Source organism: Marmota monax, unplaced genomic scaffold (genome assembly GCF_021218885.2).
Source record: "Marmota monax isolate L192 unplaced genomic scaffold, Marmota_monax_Labrador192_F-V1.1 WCK01_AAM20220418_F8-fsc00001, whole genome shotgun sequence".
Taxonomy (NCBI): domain Eukaryota; kingdom Metazoa; phylum Chordata; class Mammalia; order Rodentia; family Sciuridae; genus Marmota; species Marmota monax.
Window position 1 is genome coordinate 14,702,045 of NW_026693777.1, and position 24,558 is coordinate 14,726,602.

At 35.1% G+C, this 24,558-nt stretch overlaps 1 protein-coding gene across 1 annotated transcript in view; it reads right to left on the reverse strand.

The window, feature by feature from the left end:
* Positions 1-1,502: 1,502 nt before the first annotated feature.
* The window catches only part of Sav1 (salvador family WW domain containing protein 1), a 28,364-nt gene continuing 5,308 nt past the window's right edge, over positions 1,503-24,558 (reverse strand). Inside the window, exons 3-5 of the mRNA XM_046461712.2 lie at positions 10,642-10,912; positions 8,186-8,329; positions 1,503-2,822 (exon numbers count right to left, since the gene is read on the reverse strand). Of these exons, the coding sequence (XP_046317668.1) occupies positions 2,621-2,822; positions 8,186-8,329; positions 10,642-10,912 (617 nt within the window). The 3' untranslated portion in view covers positions 1,503-2,620. The remainder of the gene's footprint in view (positions 2,823-8,185; positions 8,330-10,641; positions 10,913-24,558) is intronic.

Sequence of the window (24,558 nt, forward strand, 5' to 3'; positions counted from 1 at the left end):
AAGTATGAAAGTGGAATCTAAAGATGTTGGTTAGTAGTAGGAGAAAAGAGTGATTTTGGGGAGACAAGTGAGAAGACAATAAAGTACAGAAAACAAATACAAAAATTAAGAAAAATGAAATATTTAAAAATAGGAGATAAAAGAATATACAGCACAACCATAATATACTATTAATTCCTCAGTAGCCTAATTCATGAAAAGTACTTGGTTTCACAAATGTCGGGGATGTGAAGGTGGGAGAAGAGAAAGAGGAAAAAAAAAGTCCTCGAAGGAAGATACAAGTTTGTTTTTATTGGAGATCAGTCTTTCCTGCTTCCCTTCTCATCCAATAGGTGGGGTTGTTTGTTGTTTGCTGGTATCTCCACCCTCAGGTGAAGGTCAGCATTAGGGTGGGAGGTTTGGTCTAGGGAGCTGCGCTCCTGAAGGTTGGGATATAGCACTTGCCAGTCCCCAATGGGAGACTGCACCCCAAGGATCTCCTTTGGGGCCCGCTTGTGTGATGTGGGCACCTGGTCTTATCTCGTTATATCACCTGTAGATCTCACAATTCCTGGTCTCTAATTTAGTATCTAAACTATCTCACTCACCTCCTCCCCTTCTATTTCCCAATCAATCAGGAACCTTTCTCACTGGTGGTCTTGTGGGCTATGCGCTGAGGGCTGCGCACCTGTCGCAGAGAGCTGTTTTGTATTGGGCAGTTCAAGACCAGGTTTTTCGAGCTATAGACAGCCATGTAGCTGCAAGCACTGTGCTAGGTTAGCTGCTGCCAGGAGGAGGAGGAAGTTGTGGACTATAGTACCTTGATTTTGCTTCTAATCCCCTGCCGGTGTCCCAAGCTGGGAGTTGCCCCAATTAAAGATGTTGACAAAGGTGTCCCAAGATGAAAGCAGGTGCTTTCAGTGATAGGGTGTTGGGTTGGGTGGGGCCTGGCAGTGGTGTTAGGCTGCATGTTCAGAGATGCAGCTTTGTGGCATTCAGTGTTGGCGGCTATCTCCAGACCCTGTTCGGTGTTCCCAGGTACAGGCTACCGCATGTAGGGGACTATGGAAGTGGTTACAGTGTCCCAAGACAGAGGCGATGGGGGAGCCCCATGTTGGTAGATGGGGGTCCACACAGGAGTCGCAGCTGGAGGTTCTGTGAGTGGGCAGTGGCTGGGTGTCCTGCGTGGGAGCAGCAGCTAGGATTCCTGCAAAGTTGGGCAGCCAGGAATCCTTCATGGCTCTTATCTACAAAGTCCAAACGGACTTTGTCTTATAAGTGGCTAAGTGACAAGAAATAATTAAGATAGGAGGTTGCATAAGTTCATAAGATATATCAGCTTACATATTGGAAAAATTTGATAACAGCTCAGTAAATTATCTTTTCTTATTAAAAAAATTCCACTTGCCATACTTTTAATTTTTCAACACACCTTTCATTATATTGCTTCTTTGAAGTATGGATCTTCTGATTGGAAAAACCAATCATATTTATATCTAAAATATGGATTCAAACACCACACATTTAGTTTCCACAAAAATATATTTAATAAGCTTGTTATATAAAATCAAACACTTAACATTTTATCAATAACTCAAACTGATATCTAACTAGGAGTGCTTGTATTTTGGAAGACTATCTAAACTAAAAATATATTTACATATTTACAATACAGGTATCTAAAGAGCTATGAAATTCACAGAATTCTAGAGATTTACAGGCTAGAAGTATCATAAATTTGTCTATAATCAAATTACTGTGCTAATTATGAACAATGTCTTAACTATTAAACCAGGAGGAAAATGGGAGGGAAATATATAAAGTTTTGTAACAAACACTTAGAAGATAAAAAAGGTAATATAAAATTGGTTTAATGACTAAGATTTCTTATTGAATCCCTGATTGTCATTTTTGGCAGCTTAACCCAGTCTGTCAGAAGGCAGTGCACTATGCCGTTTGGAACCCTACACTGTCTCATCAGAGCCATGCTAAATCCAATTAAGAGCTCTGGATGAAACCAAGTAGCAACTTTTGAGGGATGCACATACCTTCCCCACACAGGCTAAAGCTTCTTGCTTAAATTTATTCCTGAAAAGATTTTTCTCAACATGCTTCAAAAGGGTTCCTTACATTTAGCTGTGTATGTGTGGGGGGGCCATATACAGAATTTATCACAATAAAGATTCCAAATCTTATTTTATATTTTGAACTATACCATGGTAAAATTTAAATCATCCAACTCGGACAACATTCCACACTAAAGCAATAAACATCTTTTTAAAATACTGCATAGTTTCTCTTTCTTAAAGAAAGATACTGCTGCTATAAGGAGTTACCAAGTGATCATTTCCTTTTAAATATCCGATGGTAACATTTTTTTCTGCATATTTCTCCATCAAGATTATTCAAAGCAATTTCCTAATATGCAATATTTGAAAGCATATCATGTTGACTCTTAAAATAATAAATTCATTTCTTTTGTTCAATAAAAGAAAATTTCTAATAACAAAATATATGTAAAATTAGAACTTCCCAAAAGTAAGCTGCCTTTATTAACCGAAGTATTTGTTTGCAGTTTTTTCAACTGTGAAAATATTTTAAAGCCCTTATAAAAATTAAATTTTATTCTTAAAAGGTTAACTTAAAAATTCTTGCCATGTTGCTGGGCATACCACTGCTGTCTCTGCTTGCGGTTTTCAAGCTCAGTGAGAAGAGCCTGTCTATAAGCTTCATACATTTTAACAATCTGTTCCAGTTCTTTCATGAAGAGCAACTTTAGCATTCCCTGGTATGTATCCAGGTCAGCCAGCTGGAAGAGTTCCCATTTCAGAATGTGGTCATATCTGTTTTAAAACATAATATTCACAACACGTGCATAAACATGTATTTATTGCAATAAACTAGTCTTTTATAAACATTAACTACATTATAACTAAACAAACTATAAACTTTATAAAGATAAATGAGTTATCAACTTCCTATTTAAAAACAATATATTTTTTTTCTTTCTTTTTGAGTCAGGTTTCCAACAAGTTGCCCAGGTTGGTCTTGAACTCTTGAGCTCTAGCAATCCTTTTGCTTCAGTATCCAGAGTAGCTGGGACTACAGGTGCATGCACCACACCCAGCTCTAAATAAACTATTTTTTAGGAAAGGGAGAAAAATATTTCACTTCAAGTTAAAGAATGCTCATTTAAGTATCCATTATTCTAATACTAATATTAAACCATGAACATCAATTTCAAATAGATAGCTATGTAATTTTTCTCTGAAAAATGCATTCTGTGGTATTTGTAAGTTTATTCAGAGTTAACTGTCAGCAACTTAAGGATATTTCAGACCACACTGTGCTTGCAAATGATAATGCACAAAAAGGGGCAAAGTCATGTTTGTTACTAATGTTAATAGATCTAGTAGAGGAATTATGTTCACAACAGCATACAAGGAACAAACACAGGAGGAATGAAGAGAAACCATCATTAGCTAAGAATTCCTGAGGAATTCAATGCAAAACCTACTATTGAAAAACTCAAGAAAGAATAAACAGTTTTCAAAAATGAGAAAACAAGTAGAAGGTAGAAGACTCCACAATACGGTAAAGAACTCTTGAAAGATTTATTTACATGTATCTTTAGCTCTTTTTCAATACAGGTGAATCATATGCTGAGATTGAACTATGCAACCAATTACTATACTTTGAGATCCAGAGACAACACTCTAATTAAATGTTCTCATTTTAAAGATGAAAAAACAAACAAACCTAAAAAGGCTTTTTATCTTTTGCAAAAGCATTTAATGCTTAAGTCATATGAGCTGCCCAGATTGAGTCAGGAAGACACACACAATTTAAACAGACCAATAACAAAGGAAGAAATAGAAGAAGCCATCAAAGACTACCAACCAAAAAAAGCCCTGGACCAGATGGGTATACAGCGGAGTTTTACAAAACCTTCAAAGAAGAATTACTACCAATACTTTTCAAGCTATTTCAAGAAATAGAAAAAGAAGGAGCTCTTCCAAATTCATTCTATGAGGCCAACATCACCCTGATCCCGAAACCAGACAAAGACACTTCAAAAAAAGAAAACTACAGACCAATATCTCTAATGAACATAGATGCAAAAATTCTCAATAAAATCCTGGCGAATCGAATACAAAAGCATATCAAAAAAATTGTGCACCATGATCAAGTAGGATTCATCCCTGGGATGCAAGGTTGGTTCAATATACGGAAATCAATAAATATTATTCACCACATCAATAGACTTAAAGATAAGAACCATATGATCGTCTCGATAGATGCAGAAAAAGCATTCGACAAAGTACAGCATCCTTTTATGTTCAAAACACTAGAAAAACTGGGGATAACAGGAACTTACCTCAACATTGTAAAAGCTATATATGCTAAGCCTCAGGCTAGCATCATTCTAAATGGAGAAAAACTGAAGGCATTCCCGCTAAAATCTGGAACAAGACAGGGATGCCCTCTCTCACCACTTCTATTTAATTTAGTCCTTGAAATACTAGCCAGAGCAATTAGACAGACAAAAGAAATTAAAGGCATAAAAATAGGAAAAGAAGAACTTAAAATATCACTATTTGCGGACGATATGATCCTATACTTAGAAGACCCAAAAGGGTCTACAAAGAAACTACTAGAACTGATAAATGAATTCAGCAAAGTGGCAGGATATAAAATCAACACGCATAAATCAAAGGCATTCCTGTATATCAGTAACAAAACTTCTGAAATGGAAATGAGGAAAACCACCCCATTCACAATATCCTCAAAAAAAATAAAATACTTGGGAATCAACCTAACAAAAGAGGTGAAAGATTTATACAATGAAAACTACAGAACCCTAAAGAGAGAGATAGAAGAAGATCTTAGAAGATGGAAAAATGTACCCTGTTCATGGATAGGCAGAACCAACATCATCAAAATGGCGATATTACCCAAAGTTCTCTACAGGTTCAACGCAATGCCAATCAAAATCCCAACGGCATTTCTGGTAGAAATAGATAAAGCTATCATGAAATTCATATGGAAAAACAAAAGACCCAGAATAGCAAAAGCAATTCTAAGCAGGAAGTGTGAATCGGGAGGTATAGCGATACCAGATTTCAAACTGTACTACAGAGCAATAGTAACAAAAACAGCATGGTACTGGTACCAAAACAGGCAGGTGGATCAATGGTACAGAATAGAGGACACAGAGACCAATCCACAAAATTACAACTTTCTTATATTTGATAAAGGCGCTAAAAGCATGCAATGGAGAAAGGATAGCATCTTCAACAAATGGTGCTGGGAAAACTGGAAATCCATATGCAACAAAATGAAGCTGAACCCCTTTCTCTCGCCATGCACAAAAGTAAATTCAAAATGGATCAAGGACCTAGATATCAAATCAGAGACTCTGCACCTGATAGAAGAAAAAGTTGGCTTCAATCTACACATTGTGGGGTCGGGCTCCAAATTCCTTAATAGGACGCCCATAGCACAAAGGTTAATAACTAGAATCAACAAATGGGTCTTACTCAAACTAAAAAGTTTTTTCTCAGCAAGAGAAACAATAAGAGAGGTAAATAGGGAACCTACATCCTGGGAACAAATCTTTACTCCTCACACTTCAGAGAGAGCCCTAATATCCAGAATATACAAAGAACTCAAAAAATTAAACAACAAGATAACAAACAACCCTATGAACAAATGGGCGAAGGACCTGAACAGACACTTCTCAGAGGAGGACATACAATCTATCAATAAGTACATGAAAAAATGCTCACCATCTCTAGCAGTCAGAGAAATGCAAATCAAAACCACCCTAAGATACCATCTCACTCCAGTAAGATTGGCAGCCATTATGAAGTCAAGCAACAATAAGTGCTGGCGAGGATGTGGGGAAAGGGTACACTTGTACATTGCTGGTGGAACTGCAAACTGGTGCGGCCAATATGGAAAGCAGTATGGAGATTCCTAGGAAAGCTGGGAATGGAACCACCATTTGACCCAGCTATCGCCCTTCTCGGTCTATTCCCTGAGGACGTTAAAAGAGCATACTATAGGGATACTGCCACATCAATGATCATGGCAGCACAATTCACAATAGCTAGACTTTGGAATCAACCCAGATGCCCTTCAATAGATGAATGGATTAAAAAACTGTGGCATTTATACACAATGGAGTATTACGCAGAACTAAAAAATGACAAAATCATGGATTTTGCAGGGAAATGGATGGCATTAGAGCAGATTATGCTAAGTGAAGCTAGCCAATCCTTAAAAAACAAATGCCAAATGTCTTCTTTGATATAAGGAGAGCAACTAAGATCAGAACAGGGAAGAAGAGCATGAGGAAAAGATTAACATTAAACAGAGACGAGTGTCGGGAGAGAAAGGGAGAGAGAAGGGAAACTATGGAAATGGAAGGAGACCCTCATTGTTACACAAAATTCATATAAGAGTTTGTGAGGGGAAAGGGGAAAAAAAAAAACAAGGGAGAGAATTAAACAACAGCAGATGGGGTAGAGAGGGAAGATGAGAGGGAAGGGGAGGGGGGATAGTAGGGAATAGGAAAGGTAGCAGAATACAACAGTCACTAATATGGTATTATGTAAAAATGTGTATGTGTAACCGATGTGATTCTGCAACTTGTATTTGGGGTAAAAAATGGGAGTTCATAACCCACTTGAATCAAATGTATGGAAGATGATATGTCATGAGCTGTGTAATGTTTTGAACAACCAATTAAAAAAAAAAAAAAAAGCATTTAATGTCCAAAAAAGTTGAGAAAAGCAGACAACTACAAACCAAAAAGCTTTAGAGTAGTAGTTTTAAATGTTAATATCCTTTAAGATTAGACAACATAAACTAAAGCAAGTCACATAATATCATATTGGTATATGATATTAAAGTTATTTCTCTCAAACTATTGTAGCATAGACATAACAGGAAGCTCTGACTGCAACTTCTAGCAAATTTATTTTTAGTAACTTTTTTTGGGGGGGCGGGTACTAAGGATTGGACCTAGAAGTACTCTGCCACTGAGCCATGCCCCTAGCCCTTTTTATTTAAGACAGGGCCTCACCAAGTTGCTTAAGGCCTCACTTAGTTGCTGAGGCTGGCCTTGAACTTGTAATGTTCCTGCCTCAGCCTCCAGAGTTGCTGGGATTACAAGCATGCACCACCATGCCCAGCTTTTAGTAACCATTTATAATATGTCCTATCCAATGGTTCTTTGATAACTGATTTACCATTTTAATCCAAAAGAATTGTCTATCTAATTAAAAAAAATAATAAGGCTTTTTAAAAAGTGAAAAGAAGCATATACTGAGTAGTATGAGCCACATCCTATGCTTGACACTTTGGAATACGTTTCTGTCCAATTCAGGTATGTGTATCAGGAACAACAAGAACATAATATGGAAAACCACGAGGTAAATATATTTTCTTGGCCTCCCAATTTTATTCAATTAATTGAGATACGCAAATTTACTAGTAGATAATGATATCTTTATAGAAAACTTTATGTTCTCTTTAATCAGAAACTCCTGTGGACATAAATTGGAGAGATACTACAAGAAATATTCAATTAGCCTACATGAAGACATTTGCATATAAGTTGTCTCCTATAACTTTTGTTATTCATGTAGTTTAAGATTTTATTTATTTATTTGAAATAAATTAATAACTCCTAACAAAAAATCGTAACCTCCCAGAATATCCTACTTTGTTTCAACCATATACTTACCACTTACCTGGGTCCTTACTTTTATCACAAGTACTGCATCACTTTACAAGTTAATCTCCTATGAGAACATAAGCTTCTTATTGTATCCCTAATAGAAGTCTTCACACAAAGAAGTGAAGATTCAATAAATGTTTGAAGAACTAGTATTTCTAATCAATGATTTTCAAGTTTTGTAAGCTCTTGCTATCCTTTCTTCAAATAAAATGATGTTTATAGACCCAATATTATTAAGAGAAAATATGGCACTCCTTGTGTTAAAGAGCTCAGAGACCCCTAAAAAAAAAAATCTCTGCTGGGGACTGGGGCTCAGTGGTAAAGTGTTTATGTGAGGCACTGTGTTCAAGCCTCAGCACCACATAAAAAAACACATTAATAAAATAAACAAAGATACTGTGTGTCCATCTGTAACTAAAATAATGTTTTTTAAAAAATCTGTGCTATATATTCACTTACTTCACAGGGGCTCGTGCATAAACCTGAAGCCAGTCAGGAATTTCTGCAGTATGATAAGGATTTGCAGGTACCAGAAGAGACTGATTTCTTTCAGTTTGCTGTGGCTGGTAAGTGACAGGAGGGGGTTGATCATACCGAGGTACACTAAGAAAACAGAATAAACATTCATTAAGATACAAATCCTAAAACTAAGCAAGAAATTATAAAGAACAAAGAATAATTTTGCATATTTCAGTGTGCTTCTTGCCCAAACTGACTACTTTCAAGGAATGGCTTTCTTTACCATACTAACTTTTCTTTACCATGAGGAAGAAAAATCCATCTTCCTTTGAAAATTGGGAGTGTTGCTAGTTTTAGGGTATGTCTTCTGGCTGGTATTTAATCTTTTCAAAGACAGTGTCAAAGGAGGTTACAAAAAAATTGGATAAACTATAGCCTTTACATAAAGGTTTAAAACTAGAATCATACATTTCTCTAATAACTTGTAATTAGTTGTAAATCTATATTGAAACAGTTGATAGCTTCTCTACAAATAAAAAATGATTTTCTTCCTCCAGTTGATTGAAAAGAGGGAAGGGGAAGAACTGGGAAATGTAGTATAGCAGGGACAGATACAATATCAATTTAAGAGAAGGAATAGGAGTTAGAATTGACTAGAACCTATTTTAAATCATGGACTTAAAAAGTCTTCCTCCAAACATAAAAATTTATGTGTATATCAGAAAGGGCCATAGCTTCTAAACCAGGATTAAAATAAGACACCACACTGTGGTTAACAATTTAAAGACAATGTGCAAAATGGCACTGAAATTTATCTTCAACTTTTCTTTCATGAGTAAGTTCAAAGGGAAACATTCACTGACACTGCAAGTTGGCAGTAGAGAAAATTGAGGCTCTGAAGTCAAATATACTTGTTTTTAAAACTTCAGCTTGACCACTATGAGTCATTAATGTGGGCAAAACTGCTTCACTTCTCTAAGCTCCGGCTTACTATATTTGTAAAAGTGAAATAATAAATTCATACCACACATGATTATTCTCAGATTAAATGAGCTAATGTCAACCAAGAGCTCTACTGAGGATTTAGAAGAAATCAAATTGCTGTTACTACTACTTATGTGATCTGAAAGAAGTGTTTATTTCCTCCTATTTTCTTCAGAGATGCTGGAAGAAGCAAATTAATTAATTGTGAAAATGCTTTGACAACCATAAAAATTCTATAATATTGTAAGGATAATGCCGATGAAGAGAAAAGTAGACTCTCAAATGTGGTTATTTGGGCCACAAATATCTCAGCAACCTAGTGATAGCAAAGGGTAATGACAGGTTTGGTTCTTTTTGCCTTTCTTTTTTAAATATATTTTTTCAGCTGTAGATGGACATAACATTAATTACTTATTTATTTTTATGTGGTGCTGAGTAGGCAAGCGCTCTATTACTGAGCCACAACTCCAGCCCAGGTTTGGTTCTTTTGAAGGGAGAACAACCTGTCATTCAAAAAACCGACCAAATGCCACTAAAGAGAATCACAGGAAAAAAAGATTTTCAAAGCTGAATCAATGATAAAGTTTAGCCTTCTCTGTGATACCACTAAAATATATTTTCATAATGATTTTAAGGATTCTTAAAAAAAATCACAAATGTAGTACTATAACCAAAAACCTGTATTATCCAAGATGATACTAGGTAACATTTATCAACATGCTGGTGACATTTTACCCATTTTTAATCTTATGACTCAGCTCTTGAAGTTTTATAATTATAGTTAAGGAGAAATACTTGCCACTTCATTACTAAACTACTACTAGCTTTATATGTACTTTGAAATCCAGTGTGTATTTTACACTTACAGCACATCTCAATTTGGATTAATCACATTTCAAGTGCTCATGTGATAACTGGCTGCAGTATTAGCACAAGGCTAAAACGGTGGCAACAAATCAATTGACTGGTAATCCCAGTATCAGACAAAATAGAATAATTAGCTACATTGATTAAATAGATCTGAGACATTTAGTCCAGTCTCAATTTTCACTTTCTTAATTGGGAACAGTAAGCAACACTACATAAAATCATGTCTGAAATTGAATAAAATTCAAAAATATTTTGATTAAGGAGGTAGAGGTAGGTATGAATTATTTACAGGAATTTATAAAGATGTTTTACTTATTTATGTCAACTTCTGACTATCTAACAAAAACATCCTGGCATATTAAAACAATCTGATTACAAGAACACTGAGCCTCTTTTTGAGCTTGTTTAAACAAAAAGTACTTTTAAAATTATTAAAGTCATTCATCACTAAACATAAGTTCAGAGAAAATTATCACAAATTTTGAGAAATAAGGACTTAAATCTCAAGTTTCAGGATACCTACCTCTGATGAAACTGTAAGTCCAAAATCTAACACAAGACAATCTGAAAACAAAAAGTTGAAAATAAAATTGATACTCTACCTAGGAGCACAAGGATGTCTGTACTGAGCCTTTTTATTTGTGTGATCTACATAATAAGTTCCAAATTCTGATGACTCAACTCGTTCCCATCCAGGAGGAAGTCCTTCTCGTTCAAGAGGATGGCTCCAATGAGTTGTGTTTGTATTATGATCGATATAATATTTTCTCCCTCTCATTGTCCAGTCCACAGACCAGCCAGGAGGAAGGGGTAAATCTTCAGACCCATGGTTAGTTAAATTTCCTAAAGATGTAGCAGCAACTCTCCCAATACCTGATGGGAAAAAGGAAAAGAACAGTTATTAAATTATCTCTTCAGTTAAAATTTATGATTATGACATTATAAAGTTTTTCATAAAACTAGCCAATATCATTATTTAATTACAAAATGAGGGAGGAACTAGACTTTGACGTTAGTGTGGTTTTTCAGTTTGAGGCTTCCATTATCAGGCCTTATGAAAATTTAACTAGTAGTGAAGAAGCTACTTAAGTACACAGACTGCAAAAGCAAAAGCAAAGAAAGGAAAATCTTTTATCATTTAATATTTGACATTTCAGCAAAAAAAAATAAAACTTATAAAGTCATTCCGAGTTTATAATTTCTTAAATAATCAGGCTGTGCCCTAGAATTATTAAGGAAGCTTATCAAAGTAACAAGTGGCTCCAAAAATGGACTAAATATCTCAGATCTATTGTGGCTGGCGAGCATTTTCACTTAACATGGTATCCTTGGATACAATCTATTTTCTTGCAAATTGACAGGATTATATTTTTCTTTATGATTCAATAACACTCCATCAGGTATATATACCATATTTTCTTTATCAATCATGGTACCAAAATCAAATATTTACAAAAAAATTAACAAAACATGCAGGATCTCTGTGCTGAAAACTATAAAAGCGCTGACAAAAGAAATGACAAGAAGACCCATTATGTTAATGGATTGGAAAATTCAAGACAATTAAGATGTCAATTATCTGGAAATAATCTTTATGTTCAAGATAATTCCAATCAAAATCAAAGGAATTTTTGCACACATAGGTAGACAATAGACAAATGGGCTTTAAAATGTATACCAAAAGATAAAAGAACCAGAATAGTCAAAATAATTGTGTAATATAATTAACATATTAATTATGCAAATTTATGTTTCACTGTGACATTTCCACTACACAAATCATGCATTGATGATACCTACTCTTCTTTCTATCCTTTTCCTGTCCCCCTACTTCCTAGTCAAGTCCTCCAATAGTCCCTCTTCTATTTTCAGATCATCAGTATGTTTTTTTTTAAGTTACCACATGAGAGAAAACATAAGACACATGTCCTTCTGTGACTAGCTCATTTCACTTGACATGTTATCCCCCAGTACCATCTATTTTCTTGCAAATGACAGGATTACATTCCTCTTTATGGTTCAGTAATACTCCATTGGATATATACACCATATTTTCTTTATCCATTCATCTGCTGACAAGCACTTCAGCTAATTCCATATTTTGGCTATTGTAAACAGTACTGGAAATAAACAAGGGTGAGCAAATATCTTTTGGTATGCTTTCATTTCCTCCAGATATATACCCTGGAACAGTACAGCTTGATTACATGGTAGGCAACTCTATTTTCAATTTTTTGAGGAACCTCCACACTGTTCTCCTAAGGGCTGTATTAATTTACCTTCCCATCACCAGTTTATAAGGATTCCTTTTCTCCACATTCTCACCAGCATAGAGAGATGCATAGACAGACAGACAGACAGCCATTCTAGCTGGGGCAAAATGAAAATTCAATGTAGTTTTGATTTGCATTTCACTGATAACTATATCTAACAAGTGTTTCTCAGATATTTATGGGCCATTTGTACTTTTCTTGAAAAGGTCTATTCAAGTCATTTGCCCATTTTTTTATGATTAGATACGTGTTTTCTTAAGATTTTTTTCTTTTAGTTCTTTTATAAATTCTGAATGTTAATCCTCTTATCAGATGAAAAGCTGGAAAATATTTTCTCCTACTATAAACTCCTTTGCTCTGTTGTTTCCTTTGCAATGCAGAAGCTTTTAAATTTGATGTACTCTCATTTGTCAATCCTTGCTTTTGTTCCCTGAAATGCTGGAGTCCTATCCAGGAAAACACTGCCTATGCTACTATCTTGAAGTGTTTCCCCTGTTTTCTTCTAGTAGTTTCAAATTTTCAGGTCTTAGATTAAGGCCTTTGATTCATTTTGAGTTGATTTTTGTAGATAATAGATGGGTCTAGTTTCAATCTTCTACACGTGGATACCTAGCACCATTTGTTGATAAGGCTTCCTCTCCAATGTATGTTTTTGGTACCTCTGTCAAGAATCAGTGGGTTAGACAGACTGCCAGAAGCTGAGAGGAGTGAACATATTTCAATACTCAAGTACCTCTTGAATCGCCTGGTTTCCATTAAGGCAAAATAAGTTCTAATTCTCTGTAAACCTCAAAACAGGCCCTGTGACTGCAGTGAAAAGAATCCCAGGAGAACTCAGGAATAAAAATGGAGAAAGCAGCTCTTTAGAATGAAATTTCCAGAAATACCCAGGTACTAAAGGAGGGATGGGGGGGAACAGGAACCAGGGAGGCTCTCAGGCTAGTTAAAATGTGAAGTGACCAGGAAATCTGGAGTTTCCTGCAATAGTTGGTATTTTTTTAAAATTTTATTGATCTTTTTAGATATACATGTAGAGCATATTTTGACATATTTATACAAAAATGGAGCATAATTTATATAAGAATGGGAATTTCCTGAATGTGAAATGTACCTCAGAGTGAGGGATAAAAATCTTGTAGTGTCAAAAGCAACTGCTCAGTGTCTTAATCAGAGAGGTATAAAGAAGACTTGGAAAAAATATTCCCCTACACTAATAAGTTTGTAGGATCTATCTATCCCAGACTATCCATGAAGCCAACAAGACCAAAGAATGAACCACTGCCTTGTTCTTACGGAGAGGAGCTACACAGGACCTGGGATATAGATAAAAGGACAACAGGGCCTCTCAGGTCCTTTTTGTAAAGATGATGCTGACCTCCCACTTGCTGAGTACCATATACAGGACTGTGACATCCCCATTCCCTTTGAAGAGCTCCTGTGACCTTCATGGAGATCCTCAGATACCTGGATGGGAGCCCTAGAACATGAACTCTCCAAGGGCAATCCCCATCCTGCTTCTTCCATTTTCACAGGAGCCCCCAATCCAAAACAGCTGTGGTTGACCTTTTCTGACTCTGATCCATATCCTCAATTAAAACAATTAGAATCTGGATCCTAATTCTGTCTGAAAAACAACAGAATAATACAGTAGTGTAACTGATAATTTCTTCCTTTCTCTATCAACAATGAGAATAAAATGTGAAATTAAATGATAAAAATCAAGAATTAGTTAGCTGGTTCATTTCTGGGATCTCTATTCTGCACTTGTTATGGTTTGGATTTGGAATGTTCTCCAAAGGCTCATGTGTTTAAGGTTTGATCCCCAATGCAGCGATGTTAAGAAGTGGGGCCTTTGTCTTTGGGAATGTGATTGGATCATGGGTTCTGACCTCATAAGTGGATTAATCCATTGATAGATTCATAATCTGATGGCAATATGAGGAGGTAATACAAACTGCAGGAAATAATATCTAAATGGAAGAAGTCCATCACTGGGGGTGTGCCCCTGGAAGGTTATTTTTTCCCCTTCTCTCTCTCTCCTGTTAGGGTCCATAAAAAAGTCAAGATGGCGCCTGGCACTTTGCCAGAGGGAGTGGTTTGTGAAGTAACGCCAACAAGCCATTAGGATGATGAGGATTCCTTAATGACTGACTGCTGTATCTAATGATGTTAATTAAGTTATCTAATGGTGTGTAATTAGTTGGGTATATATACTTCTGTGTCCTGTAATAAAGCGGCTCCCGCTGTATCGACCTCCAAAAGTTACTTGTCTCCCCCCCCCCCCCGCCCCCAGACTGCGGCACTAAACCTCTCCTTCATGGCTGCCAGCAGGTGGACAAACGTTCTGCATCACCTCAGGCCTAAAGTAATGGAGTGGCTGAGCATGGACTGAAATCTATGCAACTGTGAACCAAAATAAACTGTTCTTCCTCTAAGTTGTTTATGACAGGTATTTTGATCATAAAAATACCTATGTGATCCTTTGAATTTCAGTTGTAGTATCTGCTGCAATGTCTCCCTTTTCACTCTAGTTTCACTTATTTGGGTATTCTTTATCTTTTGATTAACTTAGCTAAAGATTTGTCAGTTTTTACTTTTTCAAATAACCAATTCTTTGTTTCATTGATTCTTTGTATTATTCTTCTGGTCTCTATTTATTTATCACTTCTCTCCTTCTACTCATTTTGGGTTTGGTTTGAAATAATTAAGAATAAAGCTGATCCTCTGCACTGCCCAATAAATAAATAAATACAATGCAGTAATCCAGGCAGTGTACTCCTGACAACAGAACAGACAAATAGATTGATGGAACAAGATGAAAAATCCAGGAACATACCCACATATACAAGGTCAACTGACTTTTTGAAAAGGTAAAAAAGCAACTTCACAGAGGAAGGGCATTTTTCCCCCCCAAAAAAGATGTTGGAACAACAGGACATTCATATGTACAAGTACTCATCACAATCCATACCTCCCGAATTATACAAAAACTAACTCAAAATGAATCATATATCTAAATGACAAAACTATAAAACTATTAGAAGATAAACCAAGATTACACCATATGTATAATATGTCAAAATACACTTTACTGTCATGCATATCTAAAAAGAATTAATTTTAAAAATTAAAAAAAAAAACAAGATAAATCTTTCTGACCTTAGGCAATGAGTTCTGAACCATGACGCTAAAAGCTTAATCCATAAAGGAAAAATACTGACACTCTGGACTTCATCAAAATTTAAAATGCTCAGACATCTGAGAAAGACATTGTTAGGAAAATCAAACTATAAACTGGGAAAAAATACTGCAAATCATACATTACACAAAAGATCTTAGACTACAGAAAGACTCTCAAAATTCAACATGAAGGGCTGGGTGGTAGAGTGTTTTGCATGCACAAGGCCCTGGGTTTGAACTCTAACATTGAAAGGAGGGGGAAAAAACCCTCAACTTGAAGACAACTCAATTTTTTAAAAAATGGGCAAAAGATTTTGACAGGCACTTCACCACAGAAGACATATAGATGGTAAATTAACAGAGGAAAAATGCTCAGACACCAGGGAAATAAATGCAAATTAAAACCACAATAAGATGACAGTATACACCTATGAGAATAGCCAAACAAAACTGACAGGTTCTGATGCACTGCTGGTGGGAATGGAAAAATGTTACAACCACTCTAGAAAACAGCTTAGTCACTTTTATAAACTTCTTATAAAGTCTGTTATATAATACAGTAATGTCATTACTAAATATTTACCATAGAGAAATGAAAATGCACCTTCATACAAAAACCCACATGTGGATGTTTTCAGTGACTGTTCTTATAATTGCATAAAAGTGGAAACAATTTACATATCCTTCAAAAGAACAGATATGAGAGAGACTCTTATAAAGGCAAGACTATGTACTAGGACAGAAGACTGGCTGCTAGAAGCTAAAGGTGAGGGCAGAAGTGAATTACAAAGAGGCAGCATAAGGAAATTTTTTGGAGTGATGAAAATGTCCATATACTCACTGTGCTGGCATTACATAAATCTATACATGTTAAAATTCAGTATCTTAAATCTGTAAGATTAGTGACAGAGGCTGTGCTCAGTTAAGTTTTTCCTTGATTCTGTGTACAAGTTATCTTTACTGTTATCATTTCTTGGTAAAAGTTATTTCTAATGATATCTCATGTCTACTGTTGATCAGATTTCCATTCCTTCTTTGACATAAGCTGCTATTTTTTTTTAAAGAGAGAGAGAGAGAAAGAGAGAGAATTTTAATTTTTTTTTTTTTTAGTTTTCGGCAGACACAACATCTTTGTTTGTATGTGGTGCTAAGGATCGAACCTGGGCCGCACGCATGCCAGGCAAGCACGCTACCGCTTGAGCCACATCTCCAGCCCAACATAAGCTGCTATTTTTATGCCACATTTTACACCCACCTCCTTGCTCTTCTCAAACATGGTAGATACTGTTCATTCTTCCTAGAACATTTTTTCTTCTGAGAGCTGCTTGGCTCACTCATTCATTCTCTTCAGGTCTTTTCTTAAATGTTTCCGTGACCACCAGATGTGGTAGCATTTGCCTGTAACCCAGCAATCTGGGAGGCTAAGGCAGAAGGATTGCAGGTTCAAGGCCAACCTGGGCAACTTAGCAAGACCTTGTCTCAAAATAAAAAATATGGGCTGGGGCTGCAGCTCAGTAGCACTTTCCTAGCATGTGTGAGGCACTGGGTTTGATCTTTAGCACCATATAAAAATAAATAAAATAAAGGCATTGTATCCAGACACAACTATATAATTTTTTTTTTAAAGAATATAAAGGGCTGGGGATATAGGTCAGTGGTAGAGCATCCCTGACTTCAATTCCCAGTACCACCAAAACAAAAAGTCTCAATGAAATTCACTCGTACTACCCTATGGCAATTTATAATTTCCAGATTCCACTTACTGTATTTTACCTTTTAAAAATCACTTTAACCTGTACAATTATTAAATAATTTTGATCTTCTTCCTTATCCTACAAGAATCCCACAGTGACTATCATTTTTCTGATCTCAAGAGGAAGATCCACAGGATAGGAAGCCTAGTTTTATTCAGAGACACATTCAATTCCTTAGAACAGTGTTTATGGAATATAGTATACAGTAACTGTTTAAATAAATAACCTCTATTAACAAAGACAGTGTGGTATTAGTGGAGGTAATATACACAGACCAGTGAATAGAGAGCTTAGAAATAGACCTGCACAAATACGGTCACTTGATTTTAGACACACACACACACACACACACACAAATCTACCCCCATCTGCATCTACTAGAGAAGCTGAGACTGGAAGATTCCAAGGTTGAAGCCAGCTTGAGAAACTGAGCAAGACCCAGTCTAAACACAAAATACAAAAAGCTATGAACATAGCTCAGTGATGAAGTACTTACATTAGCATGTGTACAAACCCCTGGGTTTAATCAATGGTGGTAGTGGTAAGAGAGGAAGGAGAAGAAGACAGTTTCCAGTTCATTCTACTGTTACTCCTAGATATTTATAATGTTTATAGCCTAGACAGAATTCTAATATAAATTTAGATACTTGTCCTTAAACAATACAAAGATATAACACTCAAATGAAAATTTAGTGTGTCAACAGAAAATGTCAAAAGCCACACAAGGCTCCAACTGCCAAATTTAGAATACATCTGAAAATTCAAAATAAGAAAAGGTTGGGTGGGTTACCATTCAGGTATGAAAGACTATCATTCTAGAACAAAACATCTGTTTGTCCAAAGGTTTCCAGCTAACTTTGAGGAGTTCTTAAAATTATGCTTGGCTAGAAACTAAGGCAAAGGAATAGAAAAACAAACATTTTTCATACGTTCTGAAATTATACTGGCAATCCTAAATACGTTAACAAGTAAGGATCCCTTGCCCAGATCAGAAAGGTAGTGTGTCTGTCAACTATATTGCTATGTATATGAAAACACTAATAGCAAAAAATAATTCAGAAAAAAACTTTAAAATTAAGGTGAAAGCTTCAATTCAAATTCTAAGATTCTAAAGGAGGATACCTAAGTTTATTGGCAGGTTATATATAAGGTTATTGGCAGGTGGTTTTAAAAACTGTGTATTCACTTAAATACAAAGCACACAAAAATAGCAAATGCATAAGGCTAGTCATCGGAGCATTATCTATAGTAATGTAAGGCTAAAAATAATCTAAGTCTCAACTCTTAGGATACTGGGTGATTGTGATTATATTCAAGGACCAGACAAGAATACTATATTTTGCATTAAAAATGAATGATGATGATTTCTTTTTACTGCCCTAGAGTAATATTCAGGAAATATTATGTGAAAAAAGAATCTGCATTACATACTAGCTTATACATATGTGGTACGTAGCCCACAGAGTGGCCCTTGGCCCAGGATCCCTGTCCCCCTAATATTCATTCACCCCTTGCTGGTGTGAGCAATAGTTTATGGCAGAAAGGATGGCATGTGACTTATGATATTAGGATATAAAATACCCTGCAGCTTCTGTCCTGGTCAAGATCACTTGCTCTTTGTTCGATTACTCATTCTGGGGGAAGCCAGCTGTCAAGAAAAGCCCATGCAGTGAGGAACTGAATGAAGCCTTGAACCAGAGCTGACGCCTCCTGTTAATAGCCTTATATTAATCTTACAGTCCTGGCAAAGACTTCAGACAACAGCCCCAGCTGACATCTGAACTGCAACTTCATGAGACCCGAGTCAGAATTACCCAGCTAAGATACTTTTTACATACTGACCCACATAAATTGAAATGATAAATGTTTGTTGTACCACTGAGATTGGGAACGACATGTTAAACAGCAACAGATAACTAGCAATATATATAAAAGGAGGATGAGTATAAATAAAGACAGATTTGTAATTATTCTCATAAAATGTTACAATGGAAGGATACAACAAAATTAATGAAAATGCTTATTTATGGGGGAGGAAGGGAACAAACAAAGCAGAAGGGGACAGGGACAGAAGTAATTTTCTAAATGAATTTGTTTTATAGCTTTGGTTCTGGAATCTTCTGGATGTCCTATAAACAAAATTAAATCAAAATTTAGAATAAGCAATCCCTTCAGTAGGAAAATAAAATGAAACAAACTAATCAAAGTGTATGTCAAGTGGCTTAGCCATACTTGACAAAATTATTCAAAGTGAATTTTAAACACAATAATTGTACTTCCTGACTGGGAAATACCTTAAGCTAAAAATAATAGAAATAATAATTCTGTTTTATTCAGCAGTCATGATGATAAATACTATCTTAATAGTACTATTTTAAAAATGAGTTATGTAATATAAAGCAAATGAATGGTTTTATACTTGTCCAGAGAAACCAGATTTCCAGTATGAAAAAAAGTAAAAAGTATGGTAGCACAATGTGAACATACTTGCTATAGAACTATACATATAAAAATGCTTAAGATGGCAAACTTTATGTTATGTGTATTTTATGACAATTAAAATGTTTTTTAAGAAAGCAAAAGTAAAAACTTGAAATCTTAAATTTAAATTCCCGACAGTAAAAACTCATGATAAAATTGTTTCCAAAAAACACATTTCCTAGACATGTCCATTAAAAAGGTCTAGAAACAAAAATCCACCCAGTAGTAAAGAGTAAAAGTGTGTGATCCCCATATACTACTTCCCTACTAAAAGGAACCAGTGATCCTTGGATAAGTGATTGGTTCCAGAGCTGACATAGGAAATACATAAAATGAGCCCGAACATAAACTCACATTAGAAAGCAAAGTGCAAACAATGGGAACTAACCCTGAATGGATTCCAGTGGCCAAAGAAGGTACAATTTAAACATCAAAACAATAACCATAGTAATTAATTGAAAAACAAATCTTAAAGTCCAAAGTTCACTTTGGGGAAATGACTGATCCTAGGTTGATTCAAGGTTTTATGGCAGGGAAAATACAACACAACATAAAAAGTAACATGTAATCAAAAAATAAGGTACTACTTAAAAAAAAAAAAAAAAGATGGAGAGCCATACTGAAAGAATTCCTTATGGCCAGAGTTGAAACAATTTGCACAATAAAGCAAATGACTTAATAATAGATTATAAACCAAAGCATATAAATAACAATACATGGGAGTCTATATGGTAGGAACTATAGAATAAATAAGAGACAAAACTTCTTCACTGAAAAATATGTAGATATTCATAGAATTCTGCATATTCCCCATTCCAGGAGGTAAAGCTCAACCCACCTACCCCTCTTAAGAGTTAAGTAGGTTACTCCTGTCAAAAGAATAGAATATGGAAAGGGGAAAACAGTAACTATACAGTAGAGAAGCCTGATAAACTTTCAGTGATAAAAGTTAACTTACCAGTAATGTCATTAAGGGTATCATGTACCTTCTTGTACAAGATATATGCACGCTTTCCAAAAACTATTAAGTTCAGTCTAATTATGAGAAAAATATCAGACAAAATCCAACTCAAGAAACATCCTACAAAACATCTGACATGTACTCTTTTCAAAACTGTCCAGGTCATGAAAAACAAGACTGAGAAATTAGCAGAGAACCCAAGAAGACTAAGGAGGCATCAGTTAAATGAAATGCGATATTTTGGATTAGACCCTGGAACAGAAAATGGATATTAATGAAAAACTAGTTAAATCCAAAATCCAAATAAAGCTCGGAACTAAAATTAAAAAAATCCATGAGTCCATAATGACACCGAAAATAAAAACTCATTAATCACCTCTAGAAGTGGCTAGGGTTCCATTTCATTATTCTGAAAATAGTAAATGAATGGAAAGATCTAGTGCTTGTTTCATCTTTCCTAAATGAACAGCAACCAAATAACTGATAAACGGAAGTTCATTATTATATAATTCCATTAATACAGAAGAAATAAATGAATTTGAAAATCACAATTTTTAGCACCTAATGAAATCTGGATCTAGTTAATTATCACTAATGGCAGCCATAGAAAAAAAGGCTGATGAACGTCTGGGGTTGTGGCTCAGTGGTAGAGCGCTTGTCTAGCATGTGTGAGGCCCTGGTTTGATTCTTGGCACCATATATAAATAAAAGTAAAAGGTCCACTGACAGCTAAAAAAAAAATACTTGGAAAGAAAAAGGCTGATGGAGAACTTCTTAATAAATTGATTAATCCCACTGACATCTGAACCCATGATCAATGTTTTTTGTTTGCTTGTTTATTTGTGTACATGATCAATCTTAATATCACAAAAAGAGAAATTAGTCATTCTGTGTCTCTGGAACCAATGCAATACAATGTATACATCACCACCTATGAAGTATTCCAGCAAAGAAAACTCTGTGAGGTGATATTATTACAACCAATTTACAGACAAGGAAACAAAGGTTCAAGTAAATTATTTTACCAAAGATGCCACACAAATAATATAAGATCAAATGACAAACTTATTATTAACCATATAATCTTAGCAACAAAGGTTATCTATAGCTCTTCAAAAAAATATTACAGTAACTAATAACAGAAAAAGTGAGCTACCAAATTTGAACTAAGTCAGCAGAGAAAAATGAGAACTTCCGTTTCTGTGCTACAAGAAAAAAAATCAGTGTTTCTACAATTTCAGTTAATCCCAGTAAAGACTAAGGAGCATTTATAAATAATCCTCAAAATAGCTTCCATTTGCAGGAAATAGCTGCACAAACATATTCCATTAATATAAAGTAAAACACTGCAAGCTAATTACATGATTTTCTAAAGATGAAGAAAGCATTGTCTTAATTAATCTTTCACTGAAATATCTTCAAAAAAACTTAACCTCATAGAAGAAGAAAAATACTTATGAGACCTACATTTATAAATAAGTCAAAAAAATTCTGGTTTTGTACTACCTACAGAGAAAAAAAATGGAATCTGGAACTCTAATGAAGTTCCACAAGGTCCACAGTAGTAACTACTAAACATTACGGCCAGTGTTACAATTAGGATGTTGATAAAAAGACCTCAGTATTGAACCAAACTGTTTTATCTGTTCCTATGCAAAGTAATTACAGAGAAAGTATCTCTAAAGATTGTCAACCTCTCCTCAAAAAATGATTCTGGTTAACTACATATTTACATGTTTACTAGAGTAAATATATCCACTATTTTGTAAACCTAACACTTTTTAGTTTGATTTTTAAAATAATACAATTCTGTGACCTTTAAAGCTTCAAAAAATATTTTTTAAATTTTTTATTTAAAATTGCATGGAACTAAATTATTTAAGTGCAAAACAAAGAAATTCAATCTGCTTTTAGTATTCCAACTAAAGACTTCCTGTTAATAGCAGCATTCCTTCCTGTGGCACATATTGTAAGTGCCAGATTGGCATGTTGGCCAAGAACGTTAAAGGTCAAATATCACAGCTAACTGATGAATTCCCAAGCCCTCTAAAACTCATTAAGATACTATACAACTTGTTTTTGCGCCCCTGCTAAATACAAGAAAATGTATTTGTGCCTTTGAGAGAAGGCATTTCCTGCAAGTCTAAGTAAAAACTTATGGGCAGAAATTACTTCTATTATTAAGCCATTCAAAACAATTTTTCCATTCTTCTTATGCTTATTACATTAGTAATAATTTTATTGCTTATAAAAACACACTGTCAACAGCTCAGCCCTTCTCTCCCACAAATTTACTTTCTCCTTTCTCTTCAAATTCCTTGAGCCCTAACCAGATTAAATCTTGAAAATATAACTTTAAGATCTTTTCAAGATGAATTTAAAATGTTCTGTTATTGTTTCATAAACAGATTTTTCCCTTCTGGAAAAGACAGATAGTAGGTTTTTCTATTTGATTAATAATTGTTAATCTTTCCCCATAACTTAAGGAATTCCTTCAAAAAAGTACTATTTTCTTTAAAAAAAAAAAAACAGAGATTAAATCCATACTGCCCTGATATACATTAATGTTATTAAATGAAGTTTCTTAAGCAATGTATGATTGCTATAATAAATGTTTACCTTTAAAAACAATTTTTTGGGGGAGAGGAGGATATTTTATTACAAAAGATTCTTCAAATAGCTGGAACTTTCTGTAATGCAATATGATATTAAAGGGCCTGGGGTATGAGAACATAGAAGCCTACTGTCATTAAAAGCAGATCTGGCTATTCCATGAAATCAGATCTTATTTTTTTAAATGACATTCTTTAATTTAACCAGTTAACCTTTACTTTATGTCTAAAATAAAGTTGCTTTAAAATTTGTCTTTAAACCATGTCAGATTGTTCCTATGAGAGGATCCACCAAGATTTAGAATATTTCCTCAATGGCATTTTATAAATCAGAATTTTAAAACAATATTTTAACCTTGTGTTACTAATTCTTCATACTTACATATGAAAGGTTCAAGTAGAAGAGTATTATAGGTAGAGTATCCTTATCAAAAATGTTTAGGAAACCAGAAGTGTTTCCAATTTTGAATTTTTGGGGGTGAGGTGGGGATTTTGGAATATTTGCATACACATAATGAGGTATTTCGGGGTGGAATCCAAGCCTAAACACAGAATTCATGTATGTTTCAGACATACGTTATACATACAGCTGGAAGGTAATTTTATACAATATTTTTAATGCACCTGCAGGTCTGATTGCCACCTGTAGAGTGAGATTAAGTGTAGAAGTTTTACACGTGTGGCATCATGTCTGTGTTCAAGAAATTTCAGATATCTGAATATTTCCAATTTTCGTATTATAGTTTGGATATGAAGTGTTCCCCAAAAGGTCCAGTATTAATGCAGGAATGTTCAGAGGTGAATGATTGGAATATGCGAGCCATATCCTAATCACTCCATCCTAGTTTGAATGACTAGGTGGTAACTGTAGGCATGTGAGGTATGACCAGAGGAGGTGGATCACTGGGGTTGTGCCCTGGAAGGGTGTATCTTTTCTGTAGCCTCCTCCCCACTACTGCTCTCTCTGCTTCCTGACCCTGCCAAGAGCAGAACAGCTTTCCTCCACTGGGCCCTTCCCCTATGATGTGTTACTTCACCTGGGGCCCAGAGCAATGGAGTTAGTCCTCTACAGATTGAAACCTCTGAAAAGAAGAGCTCCAAACAAATCTGTCCTGCTGTAAGTTGTTCTTGTCAGGTATTTTTGTCACAGCAACGTAAAAGGTGACTAAAACAGGGATGTTCAACCTTTGTGAGCTATTAGTAATGTTTGCAGTTATAGAAATGGGAAAGGTGAGGGCAAAGAGCAACAAATATATTA